The 26,816-nt window shown below is 39.9% G+C and overlaps 1 protein-coding gene and 1 non-coding gene across 3 annotated transcripts in view; one reads left to right on the top strand and one right to left on the bottom strand.

Annotated features, from left to right (window-relative positions):
* MED13L (mediator complex subunit 13L) overlaps positions 1–19,029 on the bottom strand; it is a 283,206-nt gene extending 264,177 nt beyond the window's left edge. For both annotated transcript variants that reach the window (XM_069557581.1, XM_069557582.1), the window contains exon 1: positions 18,296–19,029. In XM_069557581.1, the coding sequence (XP_069413682.1) occupies positions 18,296–18,367 (72 nt within the window). In that variant the 5' untranslated portion in view covers positions 18,368–19,029. The remainder of the gene's footprint in view (positions 1–18,295) is intronic.
* On the top strand, positions 13,836–13,907 carry TRNAC-ACA (transfer RNA cysteine (anticodon ACA)). Its single transcript has one exon. It is a non-coding gene; the product is annotated as a tRNA-Cys (tRNA).
* Positions 19,030–26,816: the final 7,787 nt, after the last annotated feature.

Genomic DNA, 26,816 nt, shown 5'->3' with positions numbered 1-26,816 from the left:
AAAGTAACCATATTGTGTATCTCCAGTATAAATGAATCTCTTTTACAAAGTACACAATATTTTCAAAAAAGTTATTTTCATGCCTAACTATATCAGGACACTGAAATATCTGGGAACTATTTAATGAAGTTCATTAGTGACATTGGGATGATTTCTTATCCAACTGCAATAAGACTATAAATTAAAAATTTATGTTACTTTCTCTGTATATCAGAGATTGTTAGCTGTCTACCCAAGCATGAATGGCTCCTTCCTCCACAGTTAACACACTCCAGTGCTGGGGAAAACAATGTGCTCACTTGAAGAACTACATTTCCCAGCCTCCCTGAGGTTAAGTGTGGCCAGACGTGTTGTAAAGAATGCCCTAGAAGTTTCCTTTAAAAGGAGGGGTGTGGCCCTCCTACAGTTCCTTCTCCTTCCTATCTAGAATGTCACCAGGACGATTAGAGTTTGAGAAGCCATCTTGGACAATATGCTACTTGTGATAAACTAGAGATGATGGAATAACAAGAAAGGACGAGCCTGGGTCCCTTGATGACTGAGAAAAGTAACCAAGCCAGTTCTAATGCTGCCTCCAGGTTGCATGTATGCAAAAAAGGAAATTTCTACTTTGTTTAAGCTATTTTTATTTTGAAATAAGCACATGATTATGTTACTATAATAAATCATTTCTGATGAGCATTTCAGCAACTGGTTTTTCATTTTCCAGAAAATTTTTAGTGAGATGATGAGTTTTTTTGAGACTATACAGTTACCTAGGTTTTTATCTTGCCCAGTCATTGACCGAAACAATAAACCACCCTAATTTTTCAACTGATTTCTCTATTTGGAATAAAGTAGTCTAGGAGAAAAAAAAAAACAAACACCTGCCTATCTGTTGGAAGAAATTTTAAGCTGCATTATTACTCCATTAATCTCTGATGAAACTTTTTAAAAACGTAAACTGTGTTATCACTCCATTAATCTCAGGCAAATCTATATGCTCCAGTGACTTCTACCTTCATGCTTATGCTAAATTATATGGTCTACACTGTTAATTTTTAAAAGGCTCAGAAAAGAAAGAGACCAATAATGTCTGGAAGAGCTAGGAAGAGCTTCACAAAAACTCTAAAAGGATTTAGACAAAAGAAAGGAGCACAGGATACAATGCACTAGGCTAAGTGCTCAGGCTTTTAAGTCAGTGACTCAGCTCCAGGACTGGCTGGCTGTGTGACCTAAGGCAAGTTACTATAATCTCGCTTCAGTTTTCTTATCTGAAAAATGGGAACAGTAGTATCTATCTCATCAGGATCTTGATGAGAAAATGTATGTAGCTGGCAAGAAGTTAAGCAATTCCAAGCATTCATTAAGCACTTTCAGAGCAAAAGCTTCGACATGAGAATGTGTGCGACCTGTGAAGATGTGACCTGAAATAAAGATGCCTGTTAGTGAATGGCTGGAAATTTTAAATAGAAAAAGAAAACAGAAGGCTTTCTAGAGATTAAATGCTTTTGAAAAATAAGAAAATTCACAAAATATGTATACCCGTTTATATAAAAGCATTCTCATAACCTCATTAGAAATAAAGAAACTGAAAATGTAAATACTGAGATATTTTCTGCTCAGAGTATAAAAATTTAAGTTTCACAATAGGTGAGGATAGAGGAATTGGGCATTTACATTATTGCCCAAGGAAATATAAACTGACACATCTTTCTGAAGAATTTATGGTTATAACTATCAAAAATGCATAACTAGTTGTTACAGAAAAAACTGAATTGTAATATCTCTCACAGTTGATGGTTAAATATCCAATCCTGTGAAACATGATACAATCGCTTAAAAAAATAACAGTGAGGTATATCTAAATTTACTAAGTCGAAAATATTTTGAGACTTTGATTCTATGACTTTAATATTTTTTAAATGTTAAGCTGAAACATATGTTGCAGGGAAAATGGGAGAATTAGCCCCCACCTGTAATTTTTTTAACTACAAATACGACCATCTTCAACAGAATGCATAAACAAACTGTGGTACAAGAGTAAATGGTAATTACACATTGTTGGAACATAGTATTAAATTAAAAAGTAAGTTGCAAAGGAATACAGTTCATTTATAAAAAGTTCCAAAACCCAAAACTATATATATGTGTATATATATATATATATATATATAAAACACACTAAATTCACATGATTAAAACTGTTTAAAAACAGATGATAAAAATAAAATCCAGAAAAGTTACCTTTGAAGGGATAGAAAAGAGAATGGAAAGCAATCACAGGACTTCACAAATGATAAGATGTTCTTTTTCTTACTCTGGGTATTAGGTACATGGGTGTTCAATATATCATGACTGTTTGTACCTTATGTACGATTTATACATGCTATTATCTAACAAAAACAATTTGAAACTGTAAGTTTATAAGCACACAAACATATTTTTTAAAAAACCAGAATGATAAAAAGTAAACTAACCTGGAATGATAAAAAAAACAACTGGTAGTTACCCCTACATGGGAGAAGGGGAACCTCCTGTTAACAATATTGAATTATTAAATTATAAAATTAATTAAATTTATAAAATACTTTGCTCTTTCAAATTATAATTGTGAAAATGGTAACCACATGGAAAATACGCTAGTGCATACAGCTGAATACAGAACTGTATTTACCCTGTGATTATATCTGTTTTTCAAAAATTGCACGTTAACAAGAATAGAAAAGTTGCATGCGTCTAACACACACAGATCTAACGGTGTGTCCGGATTACGTAGGCACTTTATGCAGTTTAAATTTCTTGGAAGTTTTATTTCTTGGAAATATTTTGTATTTCATTAGTACGACCTCACTTGGAGAGAAATTACAGAAAAATGCAACTGCAAGAAAGCCAACTCTCCACCTCCAGGGTAGCCAAGTTAAAAATCTACCCGCATGGGAAGGCTGAATGAATTACAGCCAATTGACAATGGATAGCACATGCTGTGCCAGTAAGTGCACTCAAAACAACTGGAGAGGATCCCCACCACAGCAAGGAGATTACATCAAAAGGTTCTGAAGTGCATATGTACATTTTAGCGCTTAACTGAGAACTGGTGCTGCCAAGTAAAAGTGCACGGGTAGGGAAAGCTCCAGAGCACAGGAAGTCCAGGAATGTGCTGAAAAAGGAAAGGGGTAGGGAGGGATGGGCAGAAAGTGAGGGACGAAGGGAAAACTTTTCCCAACGTGTGAGGTAGAAATCTGACGTGGCATAACAATGATACTCTCAGTATCTATAAAAACATTGTCCAACCAGAAACCTAAGTGCTGAGGAAGAACAGGATGATAGGAATGAAAATTTAAAGGAACTCAAAATCAGAATAAAGAAGAGGTGTCAAAGATACACACCGTTTTCTGGTCTTTACAACTGTCCTCTAGTTTATCCATTATGCCAGTTCCTAAAAACTGGCAGTTTCCACAAAGGCAAGAAGAAAAACAGGGGTAAAAGTCTTTTTCATCCTCCTACCAACAATATCACTAATAGGAAATTAAATATAAAGAAAGCCTTTAAATCTTAATATAAATAAAACCTTTAAATAAAAAAACTAAGTGAAAACCACCCATAGCAGATTTACAGAGGGAAAATATAACCTGCTTTCTGAGCTTGCCACTATTAAAAGCAGAAGCCTTATGTAACAAATGCTGATAGAGCCACTGCTGTTGGGGTACACCCCCATCTATCTTCTTTTCTGTCAGAGTTTCTCCACACCCATTTCTGATCATCAACATTTCAAGAGCTCTTCCGCTACCAAAATATTCTTCATTCCCACCTACAAACAACCACCATTCATCACCCACATCTCTCCACTCAGCCTACCAGTCTTGCCTTCTTCTTCCTTCCCCACCTTTTTAATTCACCCCTCCTTGCTCCTAAATCTTATTCTCGATTTAGGAGAGAACTCTTGTTCCCACTGCCTCAAGTCTTTTCTGAAAATAGGCAGGTTATAAAGGCTAATGTTTGTTTTTACTTTTTTCCCCACTATCTCTTATCTTTCTGCCCCCAGCTCTTGTCTATAATTAATTTTAAAACTGTGACTTCCACAGGACATAACTTAATAGCAAGAACTCAGGCTCAGTGAATACTTTCACATATATATATGACTATGATCAAAGCATAGCTCTTTTTAACAACTACAGCTCATGGATGCCACTAACAGTTCTTTGTTTTGTATAAACAAGAACACAAATGCTATAAAACCAAGAATATCTGTTTGCCATTTGATTCCTCTCCTATGACAAAATTTGGTTACCAACTTCTGTCAATTCTACCTCCAAAATATTATTTGATACCATTTCTTTCTCTTCATTCCTACTGACCCTGCATAATTTCTCAGATTTAGACTATTCTAAGAGCCTTCTCTCTGCCTTTGGGGTTTCTCTGCTATTACAGCTGACACTACACAGAGCCCACATGAGTTTTCTCTCTGAAACATAAATCTGGTCAGGTCATTATTCTCCTCAGTAGCCTTCAGGCACTCCCCTGTGCACACAGAATAAACTTCCAGCTCCTTCATGTCACCCAATATAGCATCAAACATCATCTTTCAGGATTGTCTCCTATCTATTATAAGCATTAAATAAAAATAAGTAAACTCAACAAAAGAATAATTTCCAAGGGTATCTAGAAATGAATTCTTAATGTATTATGTATGCAATTATTTACGTAACTGATAAATTTATTTATCTCAACCACATACTATTACCTCCAACTCAACTTTTAGAAAATAGCTAAAATAAAGTTCTATCCACCTAATGTGTTAAAACTGAATTTCACTATTTAAAATATTTTAATTTTCAGTTCCAATATTAAAACGTAAGGTGGACAACAAGGATTCTAAAATCAAGTTATCTTTTAAATGAATGTAAACACATATTGACAAATTTCTCAGTTTTCTGGAATTTGTTAAAATCAGCTCTTAGAGTTGTTAACAGTGTATCACATCTACCATATGAGAAAGTTTGACAACAAAGTCTAAGTCACTTTAGTAGCTAAGCACCTACCTTACTGAATCCCATTTGTTTTCCATCTAGACTATTTCTTGAGTTCGCCATATAAACTATCAAACCAGGCTATACATCTTAACACAGTTATTAGAAAAGTTTCCTAAAAACAAGTACTTCTTTTTCAAATCAAATTTATAAAATTTACTAAAAAAGACAGTTCATTCGCTTACACACAGCAAAGGCTGGGTTCTCATGAGAATCATTCTGCTGTGTAATTAAGTGTTGTAGAAGCTTGCAGACAGACTCAAGAACCACACCATCTGTCTGGGTTGCAAAGCGCGGTTTTACCATGATATTACCAAACGGCAACAAAATATTATTTTCATATGTATCTCAAGTAATTTACAGACAACTAAAGAATTTGTATATTTGGGATCACAACACTTGATTCAATCCATACCCATGATAACACTTTGTATATAAACCAATACTCTTTGAAAAATGTTTTTAGTAACTTAGACTTATATTTCAGAAGGTAAACATTTATGGTCTTCAGTAGCTACAAAGTAGAGTTATGCTCTGGTATAAATTCTAAATGTTAAACTGTTCAGGTGTTAAATACATCTGTAAAATTTTAAAGCGCCTATTATTTGTTTAGAATAATATCATTTAAGTAAATTTTCCCCAAATATCTACAGATCTAGGATTACAGTGCCACACTTTTTGACAGGATTTCAATTCTCATTTTTTAATGTGAAAAGTATTTTTAAAGAGAAATTATTATAAATAAAATCATCTATGTAACATGAAAACCGTAGGAACAAAGCTGATTGAGAAAACTCGCATGATATTCCTGAATTCAAAAGCAGAAAATAATCCTTGCCACTGCAACTCAATCTAAACAGTACAGGCATGCCTGCCACAGATCAAACATCCTCTGCACCACCTCCTCTAACACTGAATGTTAAGGCAGACCACCGTGAGAAAGTAAAATCCTAAAAACACACATAATTTGCTAATCTTTGCTGCCTCGTGTCCAATTCTTTGTGACCCCATGGACTGTACCCCACAAAGCTCCTCTGTCCATGGGATTCTCCAGGCAAGAATACTGGAGTGGGTGGCCATTTCCTTCTCCAGGGGATCTTCCCAACCCAGGGATCGAACCCAGGCCTCTCGCATTACAGGCAGATTCTTTACCATCTGAACCACCAGGGATACCCATAGTTGACTACGTGGGCAGCCTCAAATGAGTAAAGCAACACTAAGTGGACAAAGGTAAATTACTTGGGTCTCACAGGCCAAACTTTCTGTTAAAACCTAAAGAAATTGTCTCACTGGGATATTTTATTTATCCTAAGGCTTTTCTTAACAATTACTTCCATTTAGCCAAAATTGAGGAGGCTGCCAACATGGCTCAGTGTTAAAGAATCTGCCTGCCAATGCAAAAGACATGGGTTCAAACCCTGGGTAAGGAAGATCCCCTGGAGAAGTAAATGGCAACCCACTCCAATATTCTTGCCTAGGAAATCCCATGGACAGAGAAGTCTGGTGGGCTACAGTCCATGGGGTCGCAAAAGAGTCAGACACAACTTAGCGACTAAACAACAAGAAGCCAAAAATGAAGCTCAGGAGGATAGCTGACGTTTGCTAGACAGACACAGACAGAGCACAACTTACAATTCCATTCCTCCTCTTCTGATAATCTGCCTTGATCCCCAGAGAGCAAAAATGGCACTCCCAATATCTAGCCCAATCAAGGGACCACTAAATCCACCTCCACTGATACTGTACTGAAACAAACACGCTGAAGCACCAGACAGAGAACCTGGAAGGCAGTAGTACAAGCAAGGAAGGAGCTCTCGGCATATATGCATAATGTATGCATTCCAATACAGCTGGCCCTTGAACTGCCTGCCCTGCAGAGTGGAAAATTCATGTGTAACTTCGTAGTCAGCTCTCCTTATCCATGGAACTCAATCCAGGGAACAGGTCACATAATACTATAGTATTTATTTATTGAAATACACCTAAATATAAATGGACCCATGCAGTTCAAACCCATGTTGTTCAAGGGTCAACTGTATAGCCAAAAGCAGAGCTCTTCCCAGGACTTTTGCTCAACACCAGTAAAACCCCCATCAGAAGGTACTAAATTACTGACATAAGCAATAATTTACAGCAAAAAGCAGAACTGAGAGAAGAGAAAAGACACTGACCAAAGAAGTATACTTTAAAATAAGACTTTTCAGGACAGCTGACAAAACTGTCTTTAAAAGAAATTCCAAAAGAAAAAGACCAAAAGATACTAGACAATGGCATCACTATCTGATCCATTTCAAAGGAGTCTACTTTGAAGAAAGCTTCTCATTTGGGCAGATGTGTTCTAGTCCTAGTGTGACTAGCTCAAAATTAGTTTCCTAATTGTGAAATGTACAACCAAAGCAAGTGACATTTGACCTACTTAAAATAACCATTAAAGGAAAATAAAAACAAAAATGTTTGATAGTAACAAGAACATCAAGTAGAATGCAAAATTTTTAACTAAAAAAAATTTTACATGTTCATTCAGGCTCATGCTCAGTATCTTTTAGTCTTTGAACTTAAAAAGCACTCAAGTTACAACTGAGATTGTCCCACTTCCTTCATACTTATTCATTTCTTATACCCTCACAGCTTTTATTTCTCAGGTGTCTTACTCTTTTCCCAGTGCTAATTCCATCACCTGGGTTCTTAACATCATTTCCAGCCTGACTGTTCCACCGATTATCAACTACTCTTGTATCTTTCATTTTTCTTTCCATCTCTCTACTACAGTTGCTCCTAACCTACAAATACAAATGAGGCTCTGGCCTTCTGAAAAACTGCCTTCATCTACCTTTCAGTCTCTTACCCTTCCCACTCCCATATCACCGCCTGTTTCACAATCAAGTTTCTTCAACTGCGAAGTGTACCATCTATTCATTTTGCAAGCTGCTGTAATTCAGGTTCTACCCTCAATAAGCATATGTAATTATTTCAACCAAGCACCAAGCTGCCCAAACAGGAAACTTCCTCATCTTCCTCTCCTTAATTCTTTCCTTCAAGGTCCACCACAATTGTCTTTGAAAATTATGATTATTCCTTCTTTATTATTTTTATGTCAGATAAAGCAAATTATATTGTCTACTGAAAACACTTTAACATATATACTCATGACCTGAATGTCTAGGCTTCATGAGAAGTAATTCTTGACCAAAATCTAATTTGTTTTAAATGCACAAAATTTAAAGAATGATAGGTTACACAGCTCAACAATTCCAATTTGTCTATTTAAGAGAGCAATCCTAGAAAGGCTTTTAAACACATTATTAAATGTAATACCATGTAACACACTTGTTTTTCCTCAATTCATTTCTCATAATAGTTTCTATATCATCTTGGATTATCTCCCACTTTTAGTTTCATATCCCATCTGCTCATGTAAGTTCACGTCTGTCCAGTTTCTGAAATATTTGTCACTTTAGTCATTAGCATTTTGCGTAATATAGCACTGTTTTTTAAAGTTCAAAACTGAATTATTTTAGAAAACTGATTATTTTAACATCACCACTTCTTAACCTAAATCAGTCTGCCCACACTTCAAATTTTCCACCTAACAAAAAGCAGATTTCAGTAAGTTTTTGTACTGTTTATTAAAAGGGAACCAAGACCATAGATTAGAAGTGCTCTCCTATATACTACTTAGGAAATATTCTCAAGGACAGAGAGAGTTGACAATTGAGCTTCCAAAAAAATATGCAACCTTTCCATCCCCCCTCTAAGAAGCCATATCCATCGATTCCTTCAAGACCCAGTTTAAAATTCCCAAGTTTTTCTGGTTGAGTTACTATGCTATCTGTTCATGTTGCTCTCCCTCCGCACTTACCATACACAATCTTATAAAAACTATACATCAATAGTATATGCAGGTCTTTATCCTACATATCAAACCCTTCGTTGTTTAGTCGCTAAGCCAGCTGTCTCTGACTCTTTTGCGACCCCATGGACTACAGACCGCCAGGCTCCTGCGTCCATGGATTTCCATGGAAAGAAAACTGGAGTAGGTTGCTGTTTCGCTCCAAGGGATCTTCCTCCAGGGGATCTTCAAACTCACATCTCCTATATTACATGCAGATTCTTTACTAGTATTTTACTACTATTCCCTAGAGAAGCTCATTAGCCCTTCTGTAAAACCAAGCCAGACTTCAAGCATTTCTGATGTATGTACATTATTTGAAAATAAATTATATACATCCTAAATTTCTCAAGCATCTGTTGTTCAGTCACTTAGTCATGTCCGACTCTTTGCGACATGGACTGCAGCACACCAGGCTTCCCTGTCCTTAACCATTAACATTGTCTAAATACTAATTTATTAGTTACCCCATCCAATCTCACCCCCAATTCCCTTTGCCCTTCACTGAGACTCGTAAGTGCTCATTTATCACACAACATAGCAAGTAGAAAAGATTGTCTTTAAGGGTGAATGAAGGAAAAAAGAGAAGGGAAAAGCTAAAGCGCAAAGATGACATCACAGAACCTATTACTGCTCCCTACATTTTAGGGAGTACATCAGCAAAGAGGAAGCAGCAGCAAATACCCTCAGAAAGGAAAGGGAGTATCTGCTTAAATCCTTGTTCCAAAACTGTTCTTCCCATTGGGAAGAGGCCACCCTCACCTCTCCATGCCCTCTTCAAGACCTTTCAGACAGCAATCCTCTCCTACCCTACAAACATGCCCAGAGTCTGGGTGGGCCTCATTCCCACTGCCTGGAGCTAAGATGGGTTTTAGGGAGAACCTGCTCTGATGGCCAGCACTACAGTCAGAGGAAAGGCACTCCTAATAACCTAAGCTTTCCCATAAAAATGCTCACATAAATAGCATCTGAGTTCTATAATACAAGTAATCAAGTACAATACAATAGGCTAACCATCATTTGTAGCTACAGAATTAAGGGTAGGTTTTATTTAAAAGCAAACTTACGTACAAATTAACTTTTTCTAATATTTAGAATGCTGGAGACCACTACATGGAAAATTCTACACTTCGGATAAAAACTTAGGACACTGTTCATAATCAACATGACTAAAACTACAGACTGGGGCAGAGGGGCTTTCCTTCCTTCAACAAGGTCTAAATATTTTTAGATGTCACCACATTATTAAATGGAAAATAGAAACTGGCTTGCAGTTGAGGATATATACTTTGTTCAAAACAAAGTAAGGGTTATGACATGTGTGCCACACTAAAATGTGATTTAGTCTTTAAAAAGAAAAAGATATTTATTAAGTACTATTTCTGACATTCCCTGAGACAAATCTCAAAATGTTAACAGAACTGCTATTTAAAGTTCAAAGAGCACTCTGGAGCTGCCAAAGAATTAATAGCTTAAACTACCAAATAAGAGTCACAGTTCAATCTCCAGTCTCAGCCAGTCAGAGCTCAGGGTTGGCACAGCAAAATCACCCAGCTTATTAAAGACACACTGTGCAACCTGAGAATCATATACACAAATGAAAAGTTGTGACATCTAAAGATGGCTCATTTATAAAGAAAGCCACAAGAACAATTTAATCTTCTGCTCCCCTCAAAAAGCACAAATTCAACATAACTGCCATACTTAAAACAAGTAATTTTGCTGTTCCACTTCCTGATTAACTGTCTAGGGTTACTCTATAACTTGAGTTGTAATTTGCCAGAAGACTCTTCCTATTAAAAAACATTATCTAGTCATCCAAAGTGCTTTCCTTAAAAGACACTCAAAATGATTTCTCACACTTCCTGACGCCCGTATTTCCATCAAGTTTATAGGAGAAAATGAGGCACAGAACCATTATGTGACCAACCAGATATAGTCATTAGTTCAAAAAAAAAAAAAGGGGGGGGTGGTGTTGAATACCACTCAACTTTCCCTATTACCGGTTTACTACCATTTCACTGGGCTCATAGAAAGTAATCCTGTAACTGAAGATTAAGCAAAAGCCTTCTTACAGGATACTTCTTAGAGAATGAAAATGGAGGAATTTTGGATCAAACCTCAAACAAAATCTCCAACAGGTTCCGAAATCCATTAGATTGCTACCACCTTACACAAAATCTAAATAGGAACCAAATTCCTACTCCTTTGGGGTATAAGGATGCATCTCTTGATCAGCTGGAAATTTTTAAGAAAGATTTCCTAAAACTCATCTAAAATATTACCAAGCAACAGTACATACAGCCTAAACAATGAATGTTCAGAACACAGAGCTGAACAGCTAAATAAACTTCAAAAATAACAACAACATGTTGTGATCAAGACCTAAATGGGTAATGAGAACTCCCTTATGAAACAAGGTGGGGAAGAGAATAGTTGCCTAGTCATTCATTCATTCAACTGAGTTAACCAGCATTTAACTATGAAGGGAATGCAAAGATGGCTTAAGACAGGGTCACTGCCCTATAGAAGTTCATACGATTATCAGAGGTAGACAGAGGAGGTATACGGAAGGACAAGAGTGACAAGTTCGATCTGTGGGAGTCAAGGAAATCTTCACAGGGCGATGACATGTGACCTACTAGAAGATGAGGAGAACTGTGCCAAACATATACACGTGCAATAAAACTAGGAGCTGGTTCCTGAGTTGGACATACGTATGTTTTCCCTTATTTCTCTTTAGGACATTATTACTCAATCTTGTGAACTGCCAACACAAAATGCTTTTTCACACCTATTTTACTCTTTTGAATACCTTACTTATTAGCTCTCAAATTAAGCACAGATGGACTGTGGGAACTTTACGTGTCATGCAAAAATACTTCCTCAGAAATGTATCAATGATGGGAGCAAGGGGAGGGATCATGGTTTTCATGCAACTTAATACGTTTTATGTGAACAATCTTTGTAATTTCCACTAGTATTATAAAGAATTCTGTGCACAATGATATATTTTATTTGAAAAAATCATTTCTTCAAATTTAAACACCAAATGTCTTAAATATATCCAATTAATGTAGTGATTTAATACAAATCAAGACAATGATTACAATAAAGAGATCTAGCGAAGACTGAGAAAACATGTTTACCTGAAAATTTACCTAATTCTCTTTATCTTCCTTTTCATGTTTTTTTTTTAAGTTACAAATTTAAACAATGTAAAATAAAGGCACAAGTGAAATTTTAAAAGAATCAACTCAGGATGTTCCTTTAACAGTAATGGAATTTCACTGTACTTGGAAGAAGTACAAAATGCAGAAAGCTGTCAACCAGGGCTCTGTGCTATTTCACAGTGGTAGAAATAGGGCTTTAATAAGACTACCACAATTTACCTAGAATGAGAAATAAACATTCAGAAATATACATAATAAACTATAGAGTATGGAAATGCCAATGGCATAAACATTCTCCCTTGGACACCACTGATTCTTCTAATTCTCATCTAGAAAGAACAACAACAACAACAAAAAAAACAACCTTCATCTTTCTTGACTAGAATCCAAATGTACGCTAAGACATTTTATTAGCTTAAAAAAGGAAAACAACTTTATTCCAACAAACATAACTAAAACATGTTAATATAAATGCAAGTAAAACAGGAGTTCCTAAAAGAGAACTATGATAGCCAATTTATGAAAACAGAATCCAATCTATACTACAGATTATTTCAAAAATTAAGTACAAAACAAAGCAGTACGTTGAGGGAGCTGCCTCTGAAATAAACACCAATCACATATTAAAAGCATTTAAAACTATTTTTGTGTAAACTAAAGCAAAGACAGAAAACCATGCTGATGTACATAAGTGACTTTATACTCAACAAAAATTGAGCACACATACATATTTCATTCATGCAAATGAACATGAATTTACAATTCCTCGTTTATGTTAATATTTACCAAGATTAATGGAAAATCATCTCCCCTATGTAATGAAGTGAATTCCCCCAACAGAACAAAGCTAACACCTTCAAATCTTTCGAATAAACAATGAAAGCACATACTATAAAAGGAAATTATCTGAACTGGATAGAAGTTAAATGACTCAAGAGAGAAGAAAGTCCGAAATTCCAATACACATTACAACCGTTGATTCATTAATTCCAAATCTCTAAACCAGTCCTATGAAACTAAAATGTGTGCCTGCAAATTTTTTAACTATCCCCCACAGCACATTTTTAGACTACCTACCTAATTACCTCATTTTGCAATGCACTAAATGCAATTTCTTGAAATAGCAATGTTTATACAATGACAAAATAGAAATTCTGGTAGCCACAACACAGTCTGTAAAACAAGTTAGCACATAACACATTTTAAATAAAGGACAATAAAAGAAATGCCACGGAAACTCTTTTTCTCCATTTCTAATAAATGGTTGCAATGCACAGCTCAGTAATAACATCTAATATTCAACTGTATTACTAATTCTCATAAACTTTGCCTAATCTCTCACAGTAGCTAACTTCTGTGAAATAAATAAATATATCATCCACTTTCAAAACAACAATAAATCAGTATCTTCTACTACTATTTCAAAGAAGATTATGCTTTTCCTCTACTGAAAACAAACCATTCAGAAAAACATCTAGTCTGGGAATTCCCAAGCAGTCCAGGAGTTAGGACTCTCTGCCAGTACATGGGTTTGATTCCTGGTCTGGGGACTAAGATCCAAGTGGCCAAAAAGAAAACAATCTAGTCTATCTCTGAATCAAACTTTCAGAAAAAGTTGAATTGTTTATTTCAAAAAATCCAGATAAACAATCGTAATACTATTTACACTGAATTTCACCTCAATTTTAAATAACTTAAACATTACTATAGAATATTCCTATCTTTTGCCAATATATAATACATAGACTATAGCATAAAGTGACTTCCCTGGTGGCTCAGACGGTAAAGCGTCTGCCTACAATGCAGGAGACCCGGGTTCGATCCCTGGGTTGGGAAGACCCCCTGGAGAAAGAAATGGCAACCCACTCCAGTATTCTTGCCTGGAAAATTCCATGGACGGAGGAGCCTGGCTGGCTACTGTCCATGGGGTCACAAAGAGTCAGACACGACTGAGCGACTTCACTTCACTATAGTATAAAGTGGTGACAGAGTATCTTTCTTATTAATCTTAAGAGCAGAGAAGACCTTTGAAAATGTTTGATGAATACAATTAACTCAGAATTAACCAGGCTAAATTAGCCCATGAACAAAAAAGATGAATCTTTCCATGCCTAATTAATATAATCCACTACTATAACTTAATTTCATTTAAAGAATGCCTTAAAAGGTTTTTTCCCCAAATACCTAATACAGTCATGAAAAAAATGACCAAAATATTCCAAACAAAGTGCTAAACTACATAAGCACCTGGCATAAACTCAACACTCACTGTCCTAAGGCACCCCCTGCCTTTATTCTCACAAAGCAGCCGCAACCTAACTTCCTCTCAATGAACTCTTCAAGCAATAACACAGCAACATATTTTGTAGCATATAAGTCCTGCGTACATTATTTTCTCTTTAAATTATGAACTCATCACACGTACAAATGGCTCTTTAAAACGGTCCAGTAAACTGCTATGCTATGCCTTAAATTGCTGTCTATTATGTACTTAAAAATATTTACTAGCAATTGGAGGTTAATATGGCAAATACTACCGGGTAAGCAATTATTGCTATTAAAAATATACAAATATCATTAAACAAAATGAACCATCATGAAAAAAAGACGCTTCATGTGTAAATACTAACACTGAAACCCAGACAAAAAAAATACTCTATATAAAGTATTGGCATTTGAGAAAATTAATCATTTCTTCTCCTCATTTTCAATTGATGGTCCTCCCCATCTGGTTCTAACTCAAAAGAACAAATCGCCAAGTTTCTACAACTATCTTCCCTCTCTGCAAAAAAATTAAAATAAATCTCAAGAAAAAAGAAAGCAGGTCAATGAGAGATTACTGTAAAATCTTCAAATATTGAATGAATGGCCCTTAATAGGAATTACGTACTAATGTGTATTTCAATTTAAGAAGGAAGAACCTGATACCATCCCCCAACTACCCCATAGTCAGGAAGATTCTATGCAAATAAAACATGAATGCGGGGCATACCTAACTAAGAATTAAACTGCCCTGTGCCAAAGAGTATATACTTTTATGAAGTATATATATACTTTATGAAGGACATAAAACCACTTTTCTTCATATCATCTTGAGTAAGAAACAGAAAGAAACAAAAGTAAATATATACTTACATCTGGAAATTATAACATGTCTTTCCACAAGGGTGAGTTGACATCCCATAGGGCATTGGTACACTCTCCAAAAGGGCAGATCTAACACACTTAACTGAATTCTAACTGAGTGAATACATAACAAGAGTCTCCCGGAAATGTGATGGACAGCATGAGAAAACAGTTCTGAGCCACAAAGGCACAGTCAGGCATGCATTTAATGCAGCAGCTACAAATCTCACAACTTCAAGAATCACCCAAATCATGGCATTTTTCACATGTTAGGAAAAGGAGCAGGGTTGACAAAGAATTTAGGAAATATGATGATGCCACGCAGTAGAATATCAGAAGACTAAGTAAAGCACTAACAAAAATCTTTAAGGCACCTGACTGCACAAATCAACTTCTGCTAAGCCAAGTGAACACCTTGAGGTAACAGAAAGTGGGTGGGTCATTAATGTGGTACAGAACTTTATCAGCTCTAGCTTACATTTCAATCCACATTAATAAGAGTATTTAGGTAAATTCTCTATAAGCAATACTTTGCTCAAAAAAACTACAGGTTAAAAAGAAAACTATATGCTAATATTATATACTAAGAGTTTTTATAATACATGCTTTATTTTGAACAGGTGATGATTTTATCTCCTTTGGAATTAATTAGTCTATACAATGTATTTTAGGCAACATATTTTTGATACTCCAGGTTGCTGCTGTATCTGATTTTCAAGAAAATGCTCAATTTGGAGCAAGAAAAATTTACAGTATCAGTAGCTCTTTAACGGATTTGCAGTTTTTTAATAACCGGCTATCCACCCTCCATCTATAAGAGAACACAGACATTACACAGTTCTTCAAAAAAGAAAAAAGCATTTCTGCATTTCAAAGTTGCTACCTAAAGAATAATTCTGTTTAAAAAAAGTATACTCAAAAATGAATTCCTGGTTTAAGCACAAACCTTTAGAAAGTCAGAAAGCACAGAATCCTCTCCTACAAATTTTTTCTCCAAAACAATATTAAACATCTTTAGAAACATTATCATTCTTAAGCTTTTTAAAAAAATTAAAAAAGGATAAAAAAAGAAATGATATATACTGAAGACTGGCTACACATGTATTTTCATTCCTACATGAAAGGTACTGTATACAAAATAGCCACATATATACAAGCCATTATCAGTCAGCATGATATATGGTAATTTGGGGGAATCTCTCCTCACTAATACTGATCTACTTGGTTATTTCAATTTCCTGATAAAGTGTCAACTCGGTCACCAGTCACCAAACAAAAACCATTTAAATACCCCTTAGTCAATGTTTGCTACCCTATGGAAGTCCCTGAGAATCTGAGTGACACTAAATGAAAGACTGAGAGAAGAAAAGAGGAGGCAAGGGGAAGTTATCACAGGACTGAAAGGGAGAATCACAACTTGTAACTGAATTTTAAGATTAAATATCCGAATAAAAATGTTGGGAGGAAAAAAACTGACCTGCTATTACTACAGTAAAAGCATAAATACTATGTCACTCGGTCTCAGTAGGTAAAAATCGCTTGTCTTCATTTTTTAAAATCTGCATAATGAAATATATTTAATAAAGCTTCTATTTAAAAAGTTGGCAAGAATTTGTATTTCTCCACTAGTCTCAAAGGAAAAAAAAAAGCATCTATGCTACCCATAATTAAATGTAACTAATTACAATTTGAACACTAAATTATGTATCCAGTGTAAACAAAGATTAAGAGGAAATAAAGCTCTATGTACAGCAGAGGTTACGGAAAACAATTTCCAAAATGCATGTTCTCTAAAGGCAGTCCCCCAAAAAGGGTACACCACTTAAACAAAGTTGGGTTTTTTTAAAGTCTAAATTAAACAAACCGTTCAGCCAATTTTCCAATTATATTCCACGCTTGAAACATAATTGCCTTACATCTGTTTACAAATCTTTGCTCAATATTTAAACAAATTCGTAGTCTCCCGGGCACATAGCTATACATACAGTTACTCATGCACAAAGCACATATTTAAAGACCACGCACTGCAATTATTAGTCTAAACGCCAGGTTTAACAACGTGAATGTTTTCAGAGCTAGGTAATACGACCCAATAAAAAAAAGCAAAGATGGCATTTACCACCAAATGTCACTGCCACCGCCAGGAAAGAGTTTCTGGAACCCTATACATTTTTAATTTCGATGAATCTAGACGCCGTCGTCGGATGCCAGGCTTCCAGGAGAACAATTGACACCCTAACTGCTTCAAGATTAAGGCAGGCGATTCAAATCCGAAGGAAAAGTTGTCAATTATCAGAGAGAGCGCGCGAGAGAGGCGAAGGCAGATAAAAGCGATGTTATCAAACCGCCCAGCTTGTTGCTTTGTGTGTGTGTGTGTGTGTGTGTGTGTGTGGATTCGTTGTGAGCAGAGAGAAAACAGTTTTTAAAAGACACAGGAGGAGAGAAAGAAAAAAAAGCTTTCTCCACCTTCCGTCGGCTCGGTGCAATGGCTTTAAGGCTCTCCAGCGTAGTAAACCCCGAGAGGCAGGCGGCTGTCGATGTTTACAATCGCCGGAGCTTCGGGTGCAAGAGTCCTTTACTGACACAATCGCATTCAATCAACTGTTTTCGGGCGAAATTGCAGGTGTCATTATGGAATTTTTTAAAAAATTCAAAAGGCGGGCGGGCGGGCGGGCAGCCGATCCGACACAAGGGGGAAAAAAAGCTGCTTATCGCAGGCGCGGGCAACACAAGGCAAAAGCCTTCCACATTTAAGGGGGGAAAAGAGGGGGAAAGGGAGGGGAAGGGGAGTGCGACTGCAACAGAGGGTGGGCGTTCGAAGTGCGACCCAGAATCCGCAGCTTTGAGACTTCCACATGCAAATTCCACGCCGAGCGCCGCGCTCACAAATGATTTTTAAAGAGCCAAATAAACACTGGATGGGATCCAAGGCGAAGGAGAGACGATCCAAAAGGGGGAGAATCGGCAAGAGGCGAACGGCGGGGAGAGGCGAGGGAGGGGCGAAGTCCCGGCGGCGGGAGGAGAAAGTTGGTCGGTGGCGGAGGTCGACCCCCCCCCACCCCACGGCACAGCCCCCTCCCCGCAGCCCGGCTACTCACCAGCGAGAAGAGGTTGGAGTGACAATCCTCCAGGCTCGCCCCGTTCGCCACCCAGTTCGCTGCCGCAGTCATGATCCTCCGCGAGCCCGGCCGCCAGAGCGGGGCATGTCGGAGCGAGGCGTCCGAGGCGAGGCCGGGCCGGGCGGCGGCGCCTCGCCGGGGAGCGTGGGGCGGCCCGGCCGCCGCCGCCGCCGGGGGAGGGAGCGAGGGCCGGCTGGCGGGCGAGAGGCGCCGCGGCGACGCCGCGCCGGGGGCGGCGGGCCCGGGCCGGCGGGGGGGTACGCGGCGGCCGCGCGGCTCCTTCCTGCTCGGGCGGCGGCGGCGGCTGCTCCCGCGGCGGCGGGGGGCGCTGTCCGCGCGGCCCGGCGCCCTCCCCGCCTCTCAGGGCCGCCGCTGCCTCCCGGGCCGGCGCTGCGGGCCGACCGCCGCCTCCGCCTTCCCTGTTCCTCAGCCGCCGCCGCCGCCGCCGCCGCCGCCGCCGCCTTGTTTATCTCCAGCCACCGACTCCCCCTCAGCCCCCGCCGGCGCGTGAGGGGAGGCGAGCCCTAGAGTCGCCGCCGCCGCTTCGGAGCCGCCGCCGCCGCGGAGCGCGAACTCGCGAAGGGGGGGGTGCGGACGAAGCCAGCGGGCGACCCCGGCAGCCGAGCGACGTCCCCTCCTTCCTCTTCCTCCCCCACCCCCCCCTCCTCCCCAGTCAGCCTCGCTTCTCCTCCCTCCCTGGGCTCGCTCGCTCTGACAGCAATGGCGGCCGCCGACCGCGGCTCGGCCCGCCATTGGCTGGCGCCTTGTCACGTGACGGGCGCCGGCCGCACGGGGGGGGACTGGAGGAGGCGGGGGAGGGGCCGGAGCGGCGGCCGCGACTGTTCGCTGGCGGCGCTGCTGAGCCGAGAGCGGCTGGATTCTCCGCCGGAGAGAGGGAGGGAGACGGAGACAGAGGGAGAGAAAGAAGTGCGGGCGGCGCGGCTCCGAGGCGGGCGGGCGGGCAGTCAGCCGCTGAGCCGGCCGCCCCGCGCCCCGCCCCCTCGGGTGCACGAATCTTTGCTGGGCGCGACCGCGAGCCACGGGAACGCCGGTGGCAGTGGTTGTGGAGGGCTTGGGGCTCCTTGCCTGTGCCCTCGATCGCCCCTGCCGGCTGGGTGGCAGAGGCCCGCCATGGGCCAGACAGCAGATCCAAGTGCTTCGGGGTGTCTCCTCGAGGTCTCACTCCGTGGTCCGCGTTTTGCAGATGAGAAAACTGAAGCACAAAGAGGTTAAGACACTTACCCGAGGTCGCTCACCTAGGAAGAGGAGGGGATGGGATTCGAACCCTTGTGCTCAGGCACACAGCGAAGCGGAGCTCTTGCATCAAGATTTTAAAGCCTAGGCCAGGAAGTGCTTACTGTGTACCACGCACTATGCTCTGAATCCAGAAATGCCTTTTTAAGCCCTTACTCGTAGGCGCTGTGCGCATGCATGCATGCGTTGCAGAAATGCTTTCTGACCTCTTGCTTTGTGCCAGGATATAAATATATGTATTTTTTAAACTACCAGACACTACTGGGCTGGATTTGGAGCAGACCTTCCCGCCTGGCTCCATTCAGTCAATAACCAACATTTCCCAAGCATAACAGTGTGGGAGTCCAGAGAAATGCCAGTATGAGGAGGCTCTCTGTCAGACCTCAGAGCTCATGCTCCCCTCGAAGGTGGGAAGGAGATAACTTCTTCATTAACAAGCCCGCAAACGTGGAAAAGCCAGGTGGATTGGATTAAAACAGGGACAAATGGAAAACAAGAAAGAAGCAATGTAATAAAAGGAGAACAGTATTAGATATATGAATTGAGCTTTGGAATTACCACAAATTACTGCTAAAGCAAAACTCAGGAGCAGCATGTTATAATATGTATTATGATTGACACTATGTTACAACGAATGTACCTACATTATTTCACATAGTCCTCAGAACAACCGCATTAAGATACTGTTTTTATCCTTAGACTGTAAGTCAAAGCTCAGAAGTGCAGTGACATCTCCAAGCTCTCCAGTTAGTGAACTGCTCAAGCCCAGGTGTATCTGGCTTCAGAGCCCAAGCCTGAGTCCAGAAGGTTCTGTCAACAAGTGCCTATAGATGACTCTGGCACCCATGGTTGTATTACCTTGACCACCATGGTTTAACTCTCTGAGCCTCATTTCCCAGTCTATCAGAAAGAGGTCCCAGTTGCTGACCCACTGACTTCAGACCAATTTCATGCATTTCTATTAAGACATATTGATGAAAATGTTTGGGGGAAAAAGAGCACTTTATCAACATGCATGATGTTACTTGCGCCTGAGCAATCAGTGATGGTCTATCATATCCAGGTGTGTTTCTATCCCAGGAGGCTTTCATCTCACATAACTGGTCAACAAATTCTCATTCTTCGGTTTGTTTTTAAGTCTCTCAAAGCAACCTAATCAAAAAATTATAAAAGGACACGGACAGTTTACAGAGTAGGAAAGACATATTGCTCTTAAATATATAAAAAGATGTTCAGCCTCACTTGTTGCGATGGACAGAATGTTTGTGTTTCCCTAAAATTAATCTGCTGAAATTTTCATTCCAAGTGTGATGGTATGTGGAGATAGAGCTTTTGGCAGGTAATTAAGTCACAAGGGTGTAGCCCTCATGATTGCAGTAGTGCCCTTGTAAGAAGAGACAGGAAAGACTTCCAGCCTCCAAACTCTCTCCCTCCCTCCTTCTTTCTCTTTCTCTCCCTGCCTACTTTGCCCTCCCCCACCTCAACTGGCTCTGCCCTGTGAAGACAAAACCAAGAAAAGCATTCTTACCAGGAACCAAATTGGCTAGCACCTTGATCTTAGACTTACCAACCTCCAGAACTGTAACAAATAAATTTCTCTTGTTTAAGCAAGTCAATCTATGGTAATTTGTTGGAGCGGCCCAACAAGCGGACTGAGACACTCATCATAAGAAAAACAGAAATTAAAGCTATAATAAGTATTGACAATATTTTAAAAGCTTAGGCAACTGTGAAGGGAAGCAGAACTCGTACACGCTGTCAGTGGGAATATAAATTAGCACTGCAGCTTTGGGTGTCAATTTGGAAAAGAGCAAAATTTATAATGCACCTTCCGTTTGACCTAGCAATTCTACACAGATGTGTAAAGACCTATAGAGCAAGGATGTGAACTAAAGCCTCTTTGTAGAAAGCAACTTCCATGTCCATCATTTGGGGAGTAGTGAACAGTATAATTTAATTCCATGCAGCCGTTAAAAATAATGAGTTAGCACTATGTATACTGATACAGAATAATCTCAAAAAGAGATTATTAATTGAGATATCCCTGGAAGGTTGCATCAGAGACAATGGTAATATCAGTTCTCTCTGGGGATAGAGAGAGTAGGGAGAGAAATCACTTTTCACTGTTTTGCATTTTTTTAGCCAAATGTGTATATTACCTATTCAATATAGTAAGTTTTAAACAACACAAATCAATAAATAAAATTGAAATAAAAAATAAACAGAAAGCAAATAAAGCAAATTGGGAGAGGAAAAAAAAGAAAACCCCATCTAGGGAGATCTCTTTGGCTGTCAAGCGAAAGCCCCAGAGTGGAAAAGAAAAGGCCAGAAGTTCAGTGTGCAATTGCCCCGGCAACATGAGTAACAGAATGAGGACCCAAGAGAACTGGGTTCTAGTCTCAAGTGGGCCCCTGAGCAACCCTGTTATCTTAGACAAGCCACCCGACCTCTCTGGGCGTTTCCTCCTGTGCGAAAAGGCAGCCCAGGTGATCCTCCATGCTAAGTCATTTCTAGCAATGAAACCCTTTGACTCTGCACTATGGAGATGACTGATAAATATCTGCAGAGCCCTTAATAGAGAAAGCAATGGGAGTTGATGGAGAGCCTCAGGAGATAAAATCAAAACAAAACAAAGCCATTCTGGCAACTAGGCAGCAGCAAGACACCAGGCACTTCTGAGTCCAGTTCCCCATGTCGGGGGCTCGTTAGAAGCATCCTCATTCATGACGTTCATGAGTTTCCCTCTTTGTGAAAATGCCTAACTGCCCAGGCAGGAAATGGATGGGCCCCTCTGCACAAGTCTCAGGTCCTATTCTAAGAATGACAGGTTAGTTCCCTTTCATGGTTACCAAATGTCATGGCAGAGAGAAAATGGAAGCAAAAACCTGACCGGAGGAGGAACCACCCTGTTAGAAAGACCACAGGAAGCCGCCACAGCTGCAGGGTGGGAGTATTTTGTAGGAGTTAAGAAGAGAGCTTCAGAGTAAGAGGCACCTGGGCTGCAATCTCTGCTCTGCCATGTGCTAGCTGCTCAGCCTTAAGCAGGTCACTTAACCCCTGTTCCAGTGAGCTGACCTCCCAGAGCGACAGCCCAGGGAGAGATCTTAGCACAGTGATCAATAAATCACAACAATCACAAGCCACTTGTCTATCCTTGTACAACCGAATGTGGCATCCAGTCACATCACTTGGAGGTTTTTTTTCCCCTTAACCTTTAGTTTCATTGGATGTAGTTTATCGTAAATAACAAAAGTAACAAAATGCTAGCTGTAACAGGTTAAACAGCATGGGAGCATGCCAAGGAAAATCTCTACCACTGAGATCACCAAACTCAACCAAATTGTTAGGAGTCCTTATTCGGCTTCCTCCAAGATCATACCAGATCATATTGGTTGGCCCAAAAAAGTTCCTTCAGTTTTTAACTAAAAATAAAAGACACATTTTTCATTTTCACCAAGAATTTAGATCAACAACGTATTCACCGTTTTGTTCCAATACCTTCTGCTATTTTTTAGGCAACTTCATAATTCCATCTTCCCCAAACTTTTTATCTCATTGAGCAAAGATCTGCTCCAGGTGTCTTTTACAGTCTTCCAGGGAATTGAAATTTTTTCCATTAAGAGAATTTTGTTAAGACTAAAATAAACGGAAATTTGAAGGTGCAAGCAACGTCTAGTGAGTACGGTGACATGAATCAGAACTTCCCAGCCAAGCTGTAGCAGTTTTGGCCTGGTCATCAAAGAAACGTTTGGTCTTGAGTTATCCTGATGGAAGATTATGTGTTTTCTGTTAACTAATTCCAGAAGATTTTCATCGAGTGATGCTTTCAGTTGGTCTCACTGGGAGCAGTACTTGTTGGAATGAATCATTTGGTTTTCTGGAAGGAGCTCATAATAGAAGACTCCCATCCAGTCCCACCATATGCACAATCTCACCTTCTTTGCATGAATATCAGCCTTTGGTGTGGTTGGTGGTGGTTCATTTTGCTTCCCCACAATCTCTTCCATTCCACGTTATTGTACAATATCCACTTCTCTTTGCCCATCACAATTTGTTTTAAAAACAGAACATTTTCTTTACATTTCAGTAGGGAATCGCATGTGAAAATATGATCAAGACATGGGTTCAGTCCCTGGGTCAGGAAGATCCCCTGGAGAAGGAAATGGCCACTCACTCCAGTATTCTTGCCTGGAAAATTCCAAGGACAGAGGAGGCTGGCAGGATTCAGTCCATGGGATCTCAAAGAGTTGGACACGACTGAGCAACTGGGCACACATGCACACAGATATGTGGAACCGAAGCATCACAGTAATTAACATAACCAAGCTGGTACAAATAAGTTTCAGCACTTGATTTGGATATTTTGAGTATATTGGCCATCTCCTGCATGGTATAATATTGATTGTTCTCAATGTCTTGATTTGGTTGCTATCAACTTCAGCTGGTTTACCCAAACTGGTGTGTCATCCAGCAAGAAATCTCCAGCGCCAGACTTTGCAAACCACTTTTGATACATTTGACCAGTCACAGCACCTTCTTCATACACTGCACAAATCTTTTTTTTTGGGGGGGGGGGGGAGGGGGTGTTCAGTTGCATTTTTAACCTTTCTTAAAACAATAAAGCATACTATGCCAAAAATGTTGCTTTTCTTCTTCCATCTTCAATATTAAAATGGCTACCCCAAAATTCACCATTTCTGATAAGTTTTTTTTTTAATACACACTGATAGAACAGCTGTCATGATACAATGAATAAAACTGTTTCAAATGAAGTTAGACAACTAAGCATTACTACACCCATCTTACAGAAAAAAAAAAACAAATGAAACTTTTGGCCAACCCAGTACAATTTAAACACACATTCCTAAGAGGATTTTTTTTTTCTTTTTTGCTTTTTACGAAAATGGGATCATGTCACATATATTACTTTGCAAGCTGCTTTTTTTTCACTTAACAATTTATCACAAATATACCCCTAGGCCTATATATCTAGATCCAACTCAGTCTTTTATTAGTTGTATAGTGTTTCATAGAACACCTGTGCCATAATTTATCCAATTATTCCACTATTTCTGAACCTTCGGGTGGTTTTCAGTTTTTTTTTTTCTACTCTAAATAAGGGTGCAATAAATATCCTCATCCATATTTCCTTATGAAGTGACACTTTTATTTCTGTAGAATAAAGTCCCCAAAATAGGATTGCTTTTTTATTGTTAATAAATGTGTATTTTTATTGTTAATAAATACAGCCGGAAGACTTTCCCCAAAGACTGTAGCAATCCACACTCCCTCAAGCAATAAGGGAAGACAGTATACTTCCTCACTACCCTGCCAGCATTTGCATGTTGCCAGTCTTTTTAAATTTTTGCCAGCCCAACGGTGAAAAATGGTGTCATTGTTGTTTGGATTTGCTTTCTCAAACTCCAGCGAGGTAGATCTTCTCTTAGGTCTCTGGACACTGCATTTCTTCCTGCGGGGTTTTTGTTGTTGTTGTTGTTACTCTCAAGTCAGCAGCTGAGATGAAGGAGAACCAAAGGTAGTCTCAAGGAGACCAGCCAGGGGTTGGGCTCAGTGACAAACACGAGTCTTGGGTCCCTCTCATCTGGTGTGGACAAGGCCGTTCATTCCATAATTCCAGGAAGATGTTTCTAGATGCTTCCATGCGGCATGCCTATCCTTTTCATTCCTTCACTTTCATAATTCAATTTTTAAGTTGAGGTTTTTAAGTTCCCTCTGAGAGAATGGTCTTATACCAATCAAGCTGGGCTGCCTTGGGCAATAACAGCTCTGCTCATAACCACCAAGGATTTCCTAATTGTTCCAACCTCTCCCCTAAGACCGTGCAGAGGATGAAGTAAAAACAATAGCAGTCGTTGCTGGTTCCGAGCGTGGCTTGAGGTCTGGGGAAAGGCAAGAACATCAGTGCTGGTCCAGACCCCAGCTCTGTCTTGGACTCTCTTGAGCTGTTAGCCAGTGACTTAACCTTTCTGTACCTCAGTTTCCTCATCCCTAAAGCGGGGTCGTCCTTGTGTCCTCTTAGAGCCACTGTAAGTATTCAGTGTGTTACTGCACAGAAAGCACTTGGCACTTAGGTGTTCAATAAATGTCAGTGACTCTTCAGACCCAGGGCTTTTATAAAATGTAGGTGGAGACGGAACTCCAACAAACACCACCAAGGAGATCATTCAAGCAATGATTGAGTTTTTTAAAAATCCCAATGAGCTTAAATTAACTGCACTTGGTGGCATTTTACCTACACCTACATACAAAGGACTCTTGCTTCTGGTAACGTGGATTTTTGAATGAATTTAGCAAACCACGATAAAGCGCTTTCAAATAGCCAATAATAAGGAAGTGCGTGAAGGTCCCCTGAAATCTTTGACCCAAAACAAGTGACCACATTCATAAATTTTCGGCCTCCACTACGTTTACATGTTGCAGGCTATGTCCATGGCAGGTGGTGAAATATATCATGTGAAACTAAATTCTGTTTCCTCTGGATGGACCCACATACACACACACACACTCTCTCTCTCTCACTCTCTCTCTCTCTCTCTCGCAGTCTGAATGTCCTCGCTTACAACAGCCAATTCCGGTTTGAGGCTGAACAAAATCGTCTTTAAGAAAAGAGTGTGTTCAAGAGGTGGATTCTGTAACTTTTCCTCTCCAGGGTTGTGCAAGTGTGAATTCAGTGCTCACAACAGAGGCTCACAGTCAGGCTGTGCTCTGGGAGGGGAGATGCCAACTTCTCTGGCAAGTTTGCCAGCCCATCTCAGCATTTCTGCTTTCTTGTGTTCCAGGCCAGACCCAAGTGTCCAGGGGTTTTGTAAGGAAGACAAACATCTTTTCGCTGGTGTCCTGAATCAGGGACTTCAGCCGAGGTCTGGATAGGTGAGAAGGCCATGTGATGCTGCTTTTTGAGAAGCGGCATCCAGGTCCTGTCACATTAGACAAAGGCCACCATCCTCCAGGGACCCTACCAGTTCCCTCCAAACTGTCTGGCACTTTCCGTTCTCAGCCTGAGAGGACACTTTGCCTGCTCCCTGGCACAGGTGTGCGGGCTGCCTGCTGGCTGGGTCCCTGCCTGGAGCCCAGATCTTGCTTTCTGCAACAGATCATTTTATTTAAAGGCAGCCCTTGGAAAGAGCATGGTCCTCACTCCAGCAGCACTTTGGAGGCAATAAAAAAATGCCATATGTGAAACTTGAGTCATCACTTTGTCTTCATATGGCCTCAGTGACCGGTT

This window comes from Ovis canadensis, chromosome 17 (genome assembly GCF_042477335.2).
Source record: "Ovis canadensis isolate MfBH-ARS-UI-01 breed Bighorn chromosome 17, ARS-UI_OviCan_v2, whole genome shotgun sequence".
In the NCBI taxonomy this organism is placed as follows: Eukaryota; Metazoa; Chordata; class Mammalia; order Artiodactyla; family Bovidae; genus Ovis; species Ovis canadensis.
Note: the sequence above shows the minus strand (reverse complement) of the source record. Positions and strands in the feature narration are given on the sequence as shown.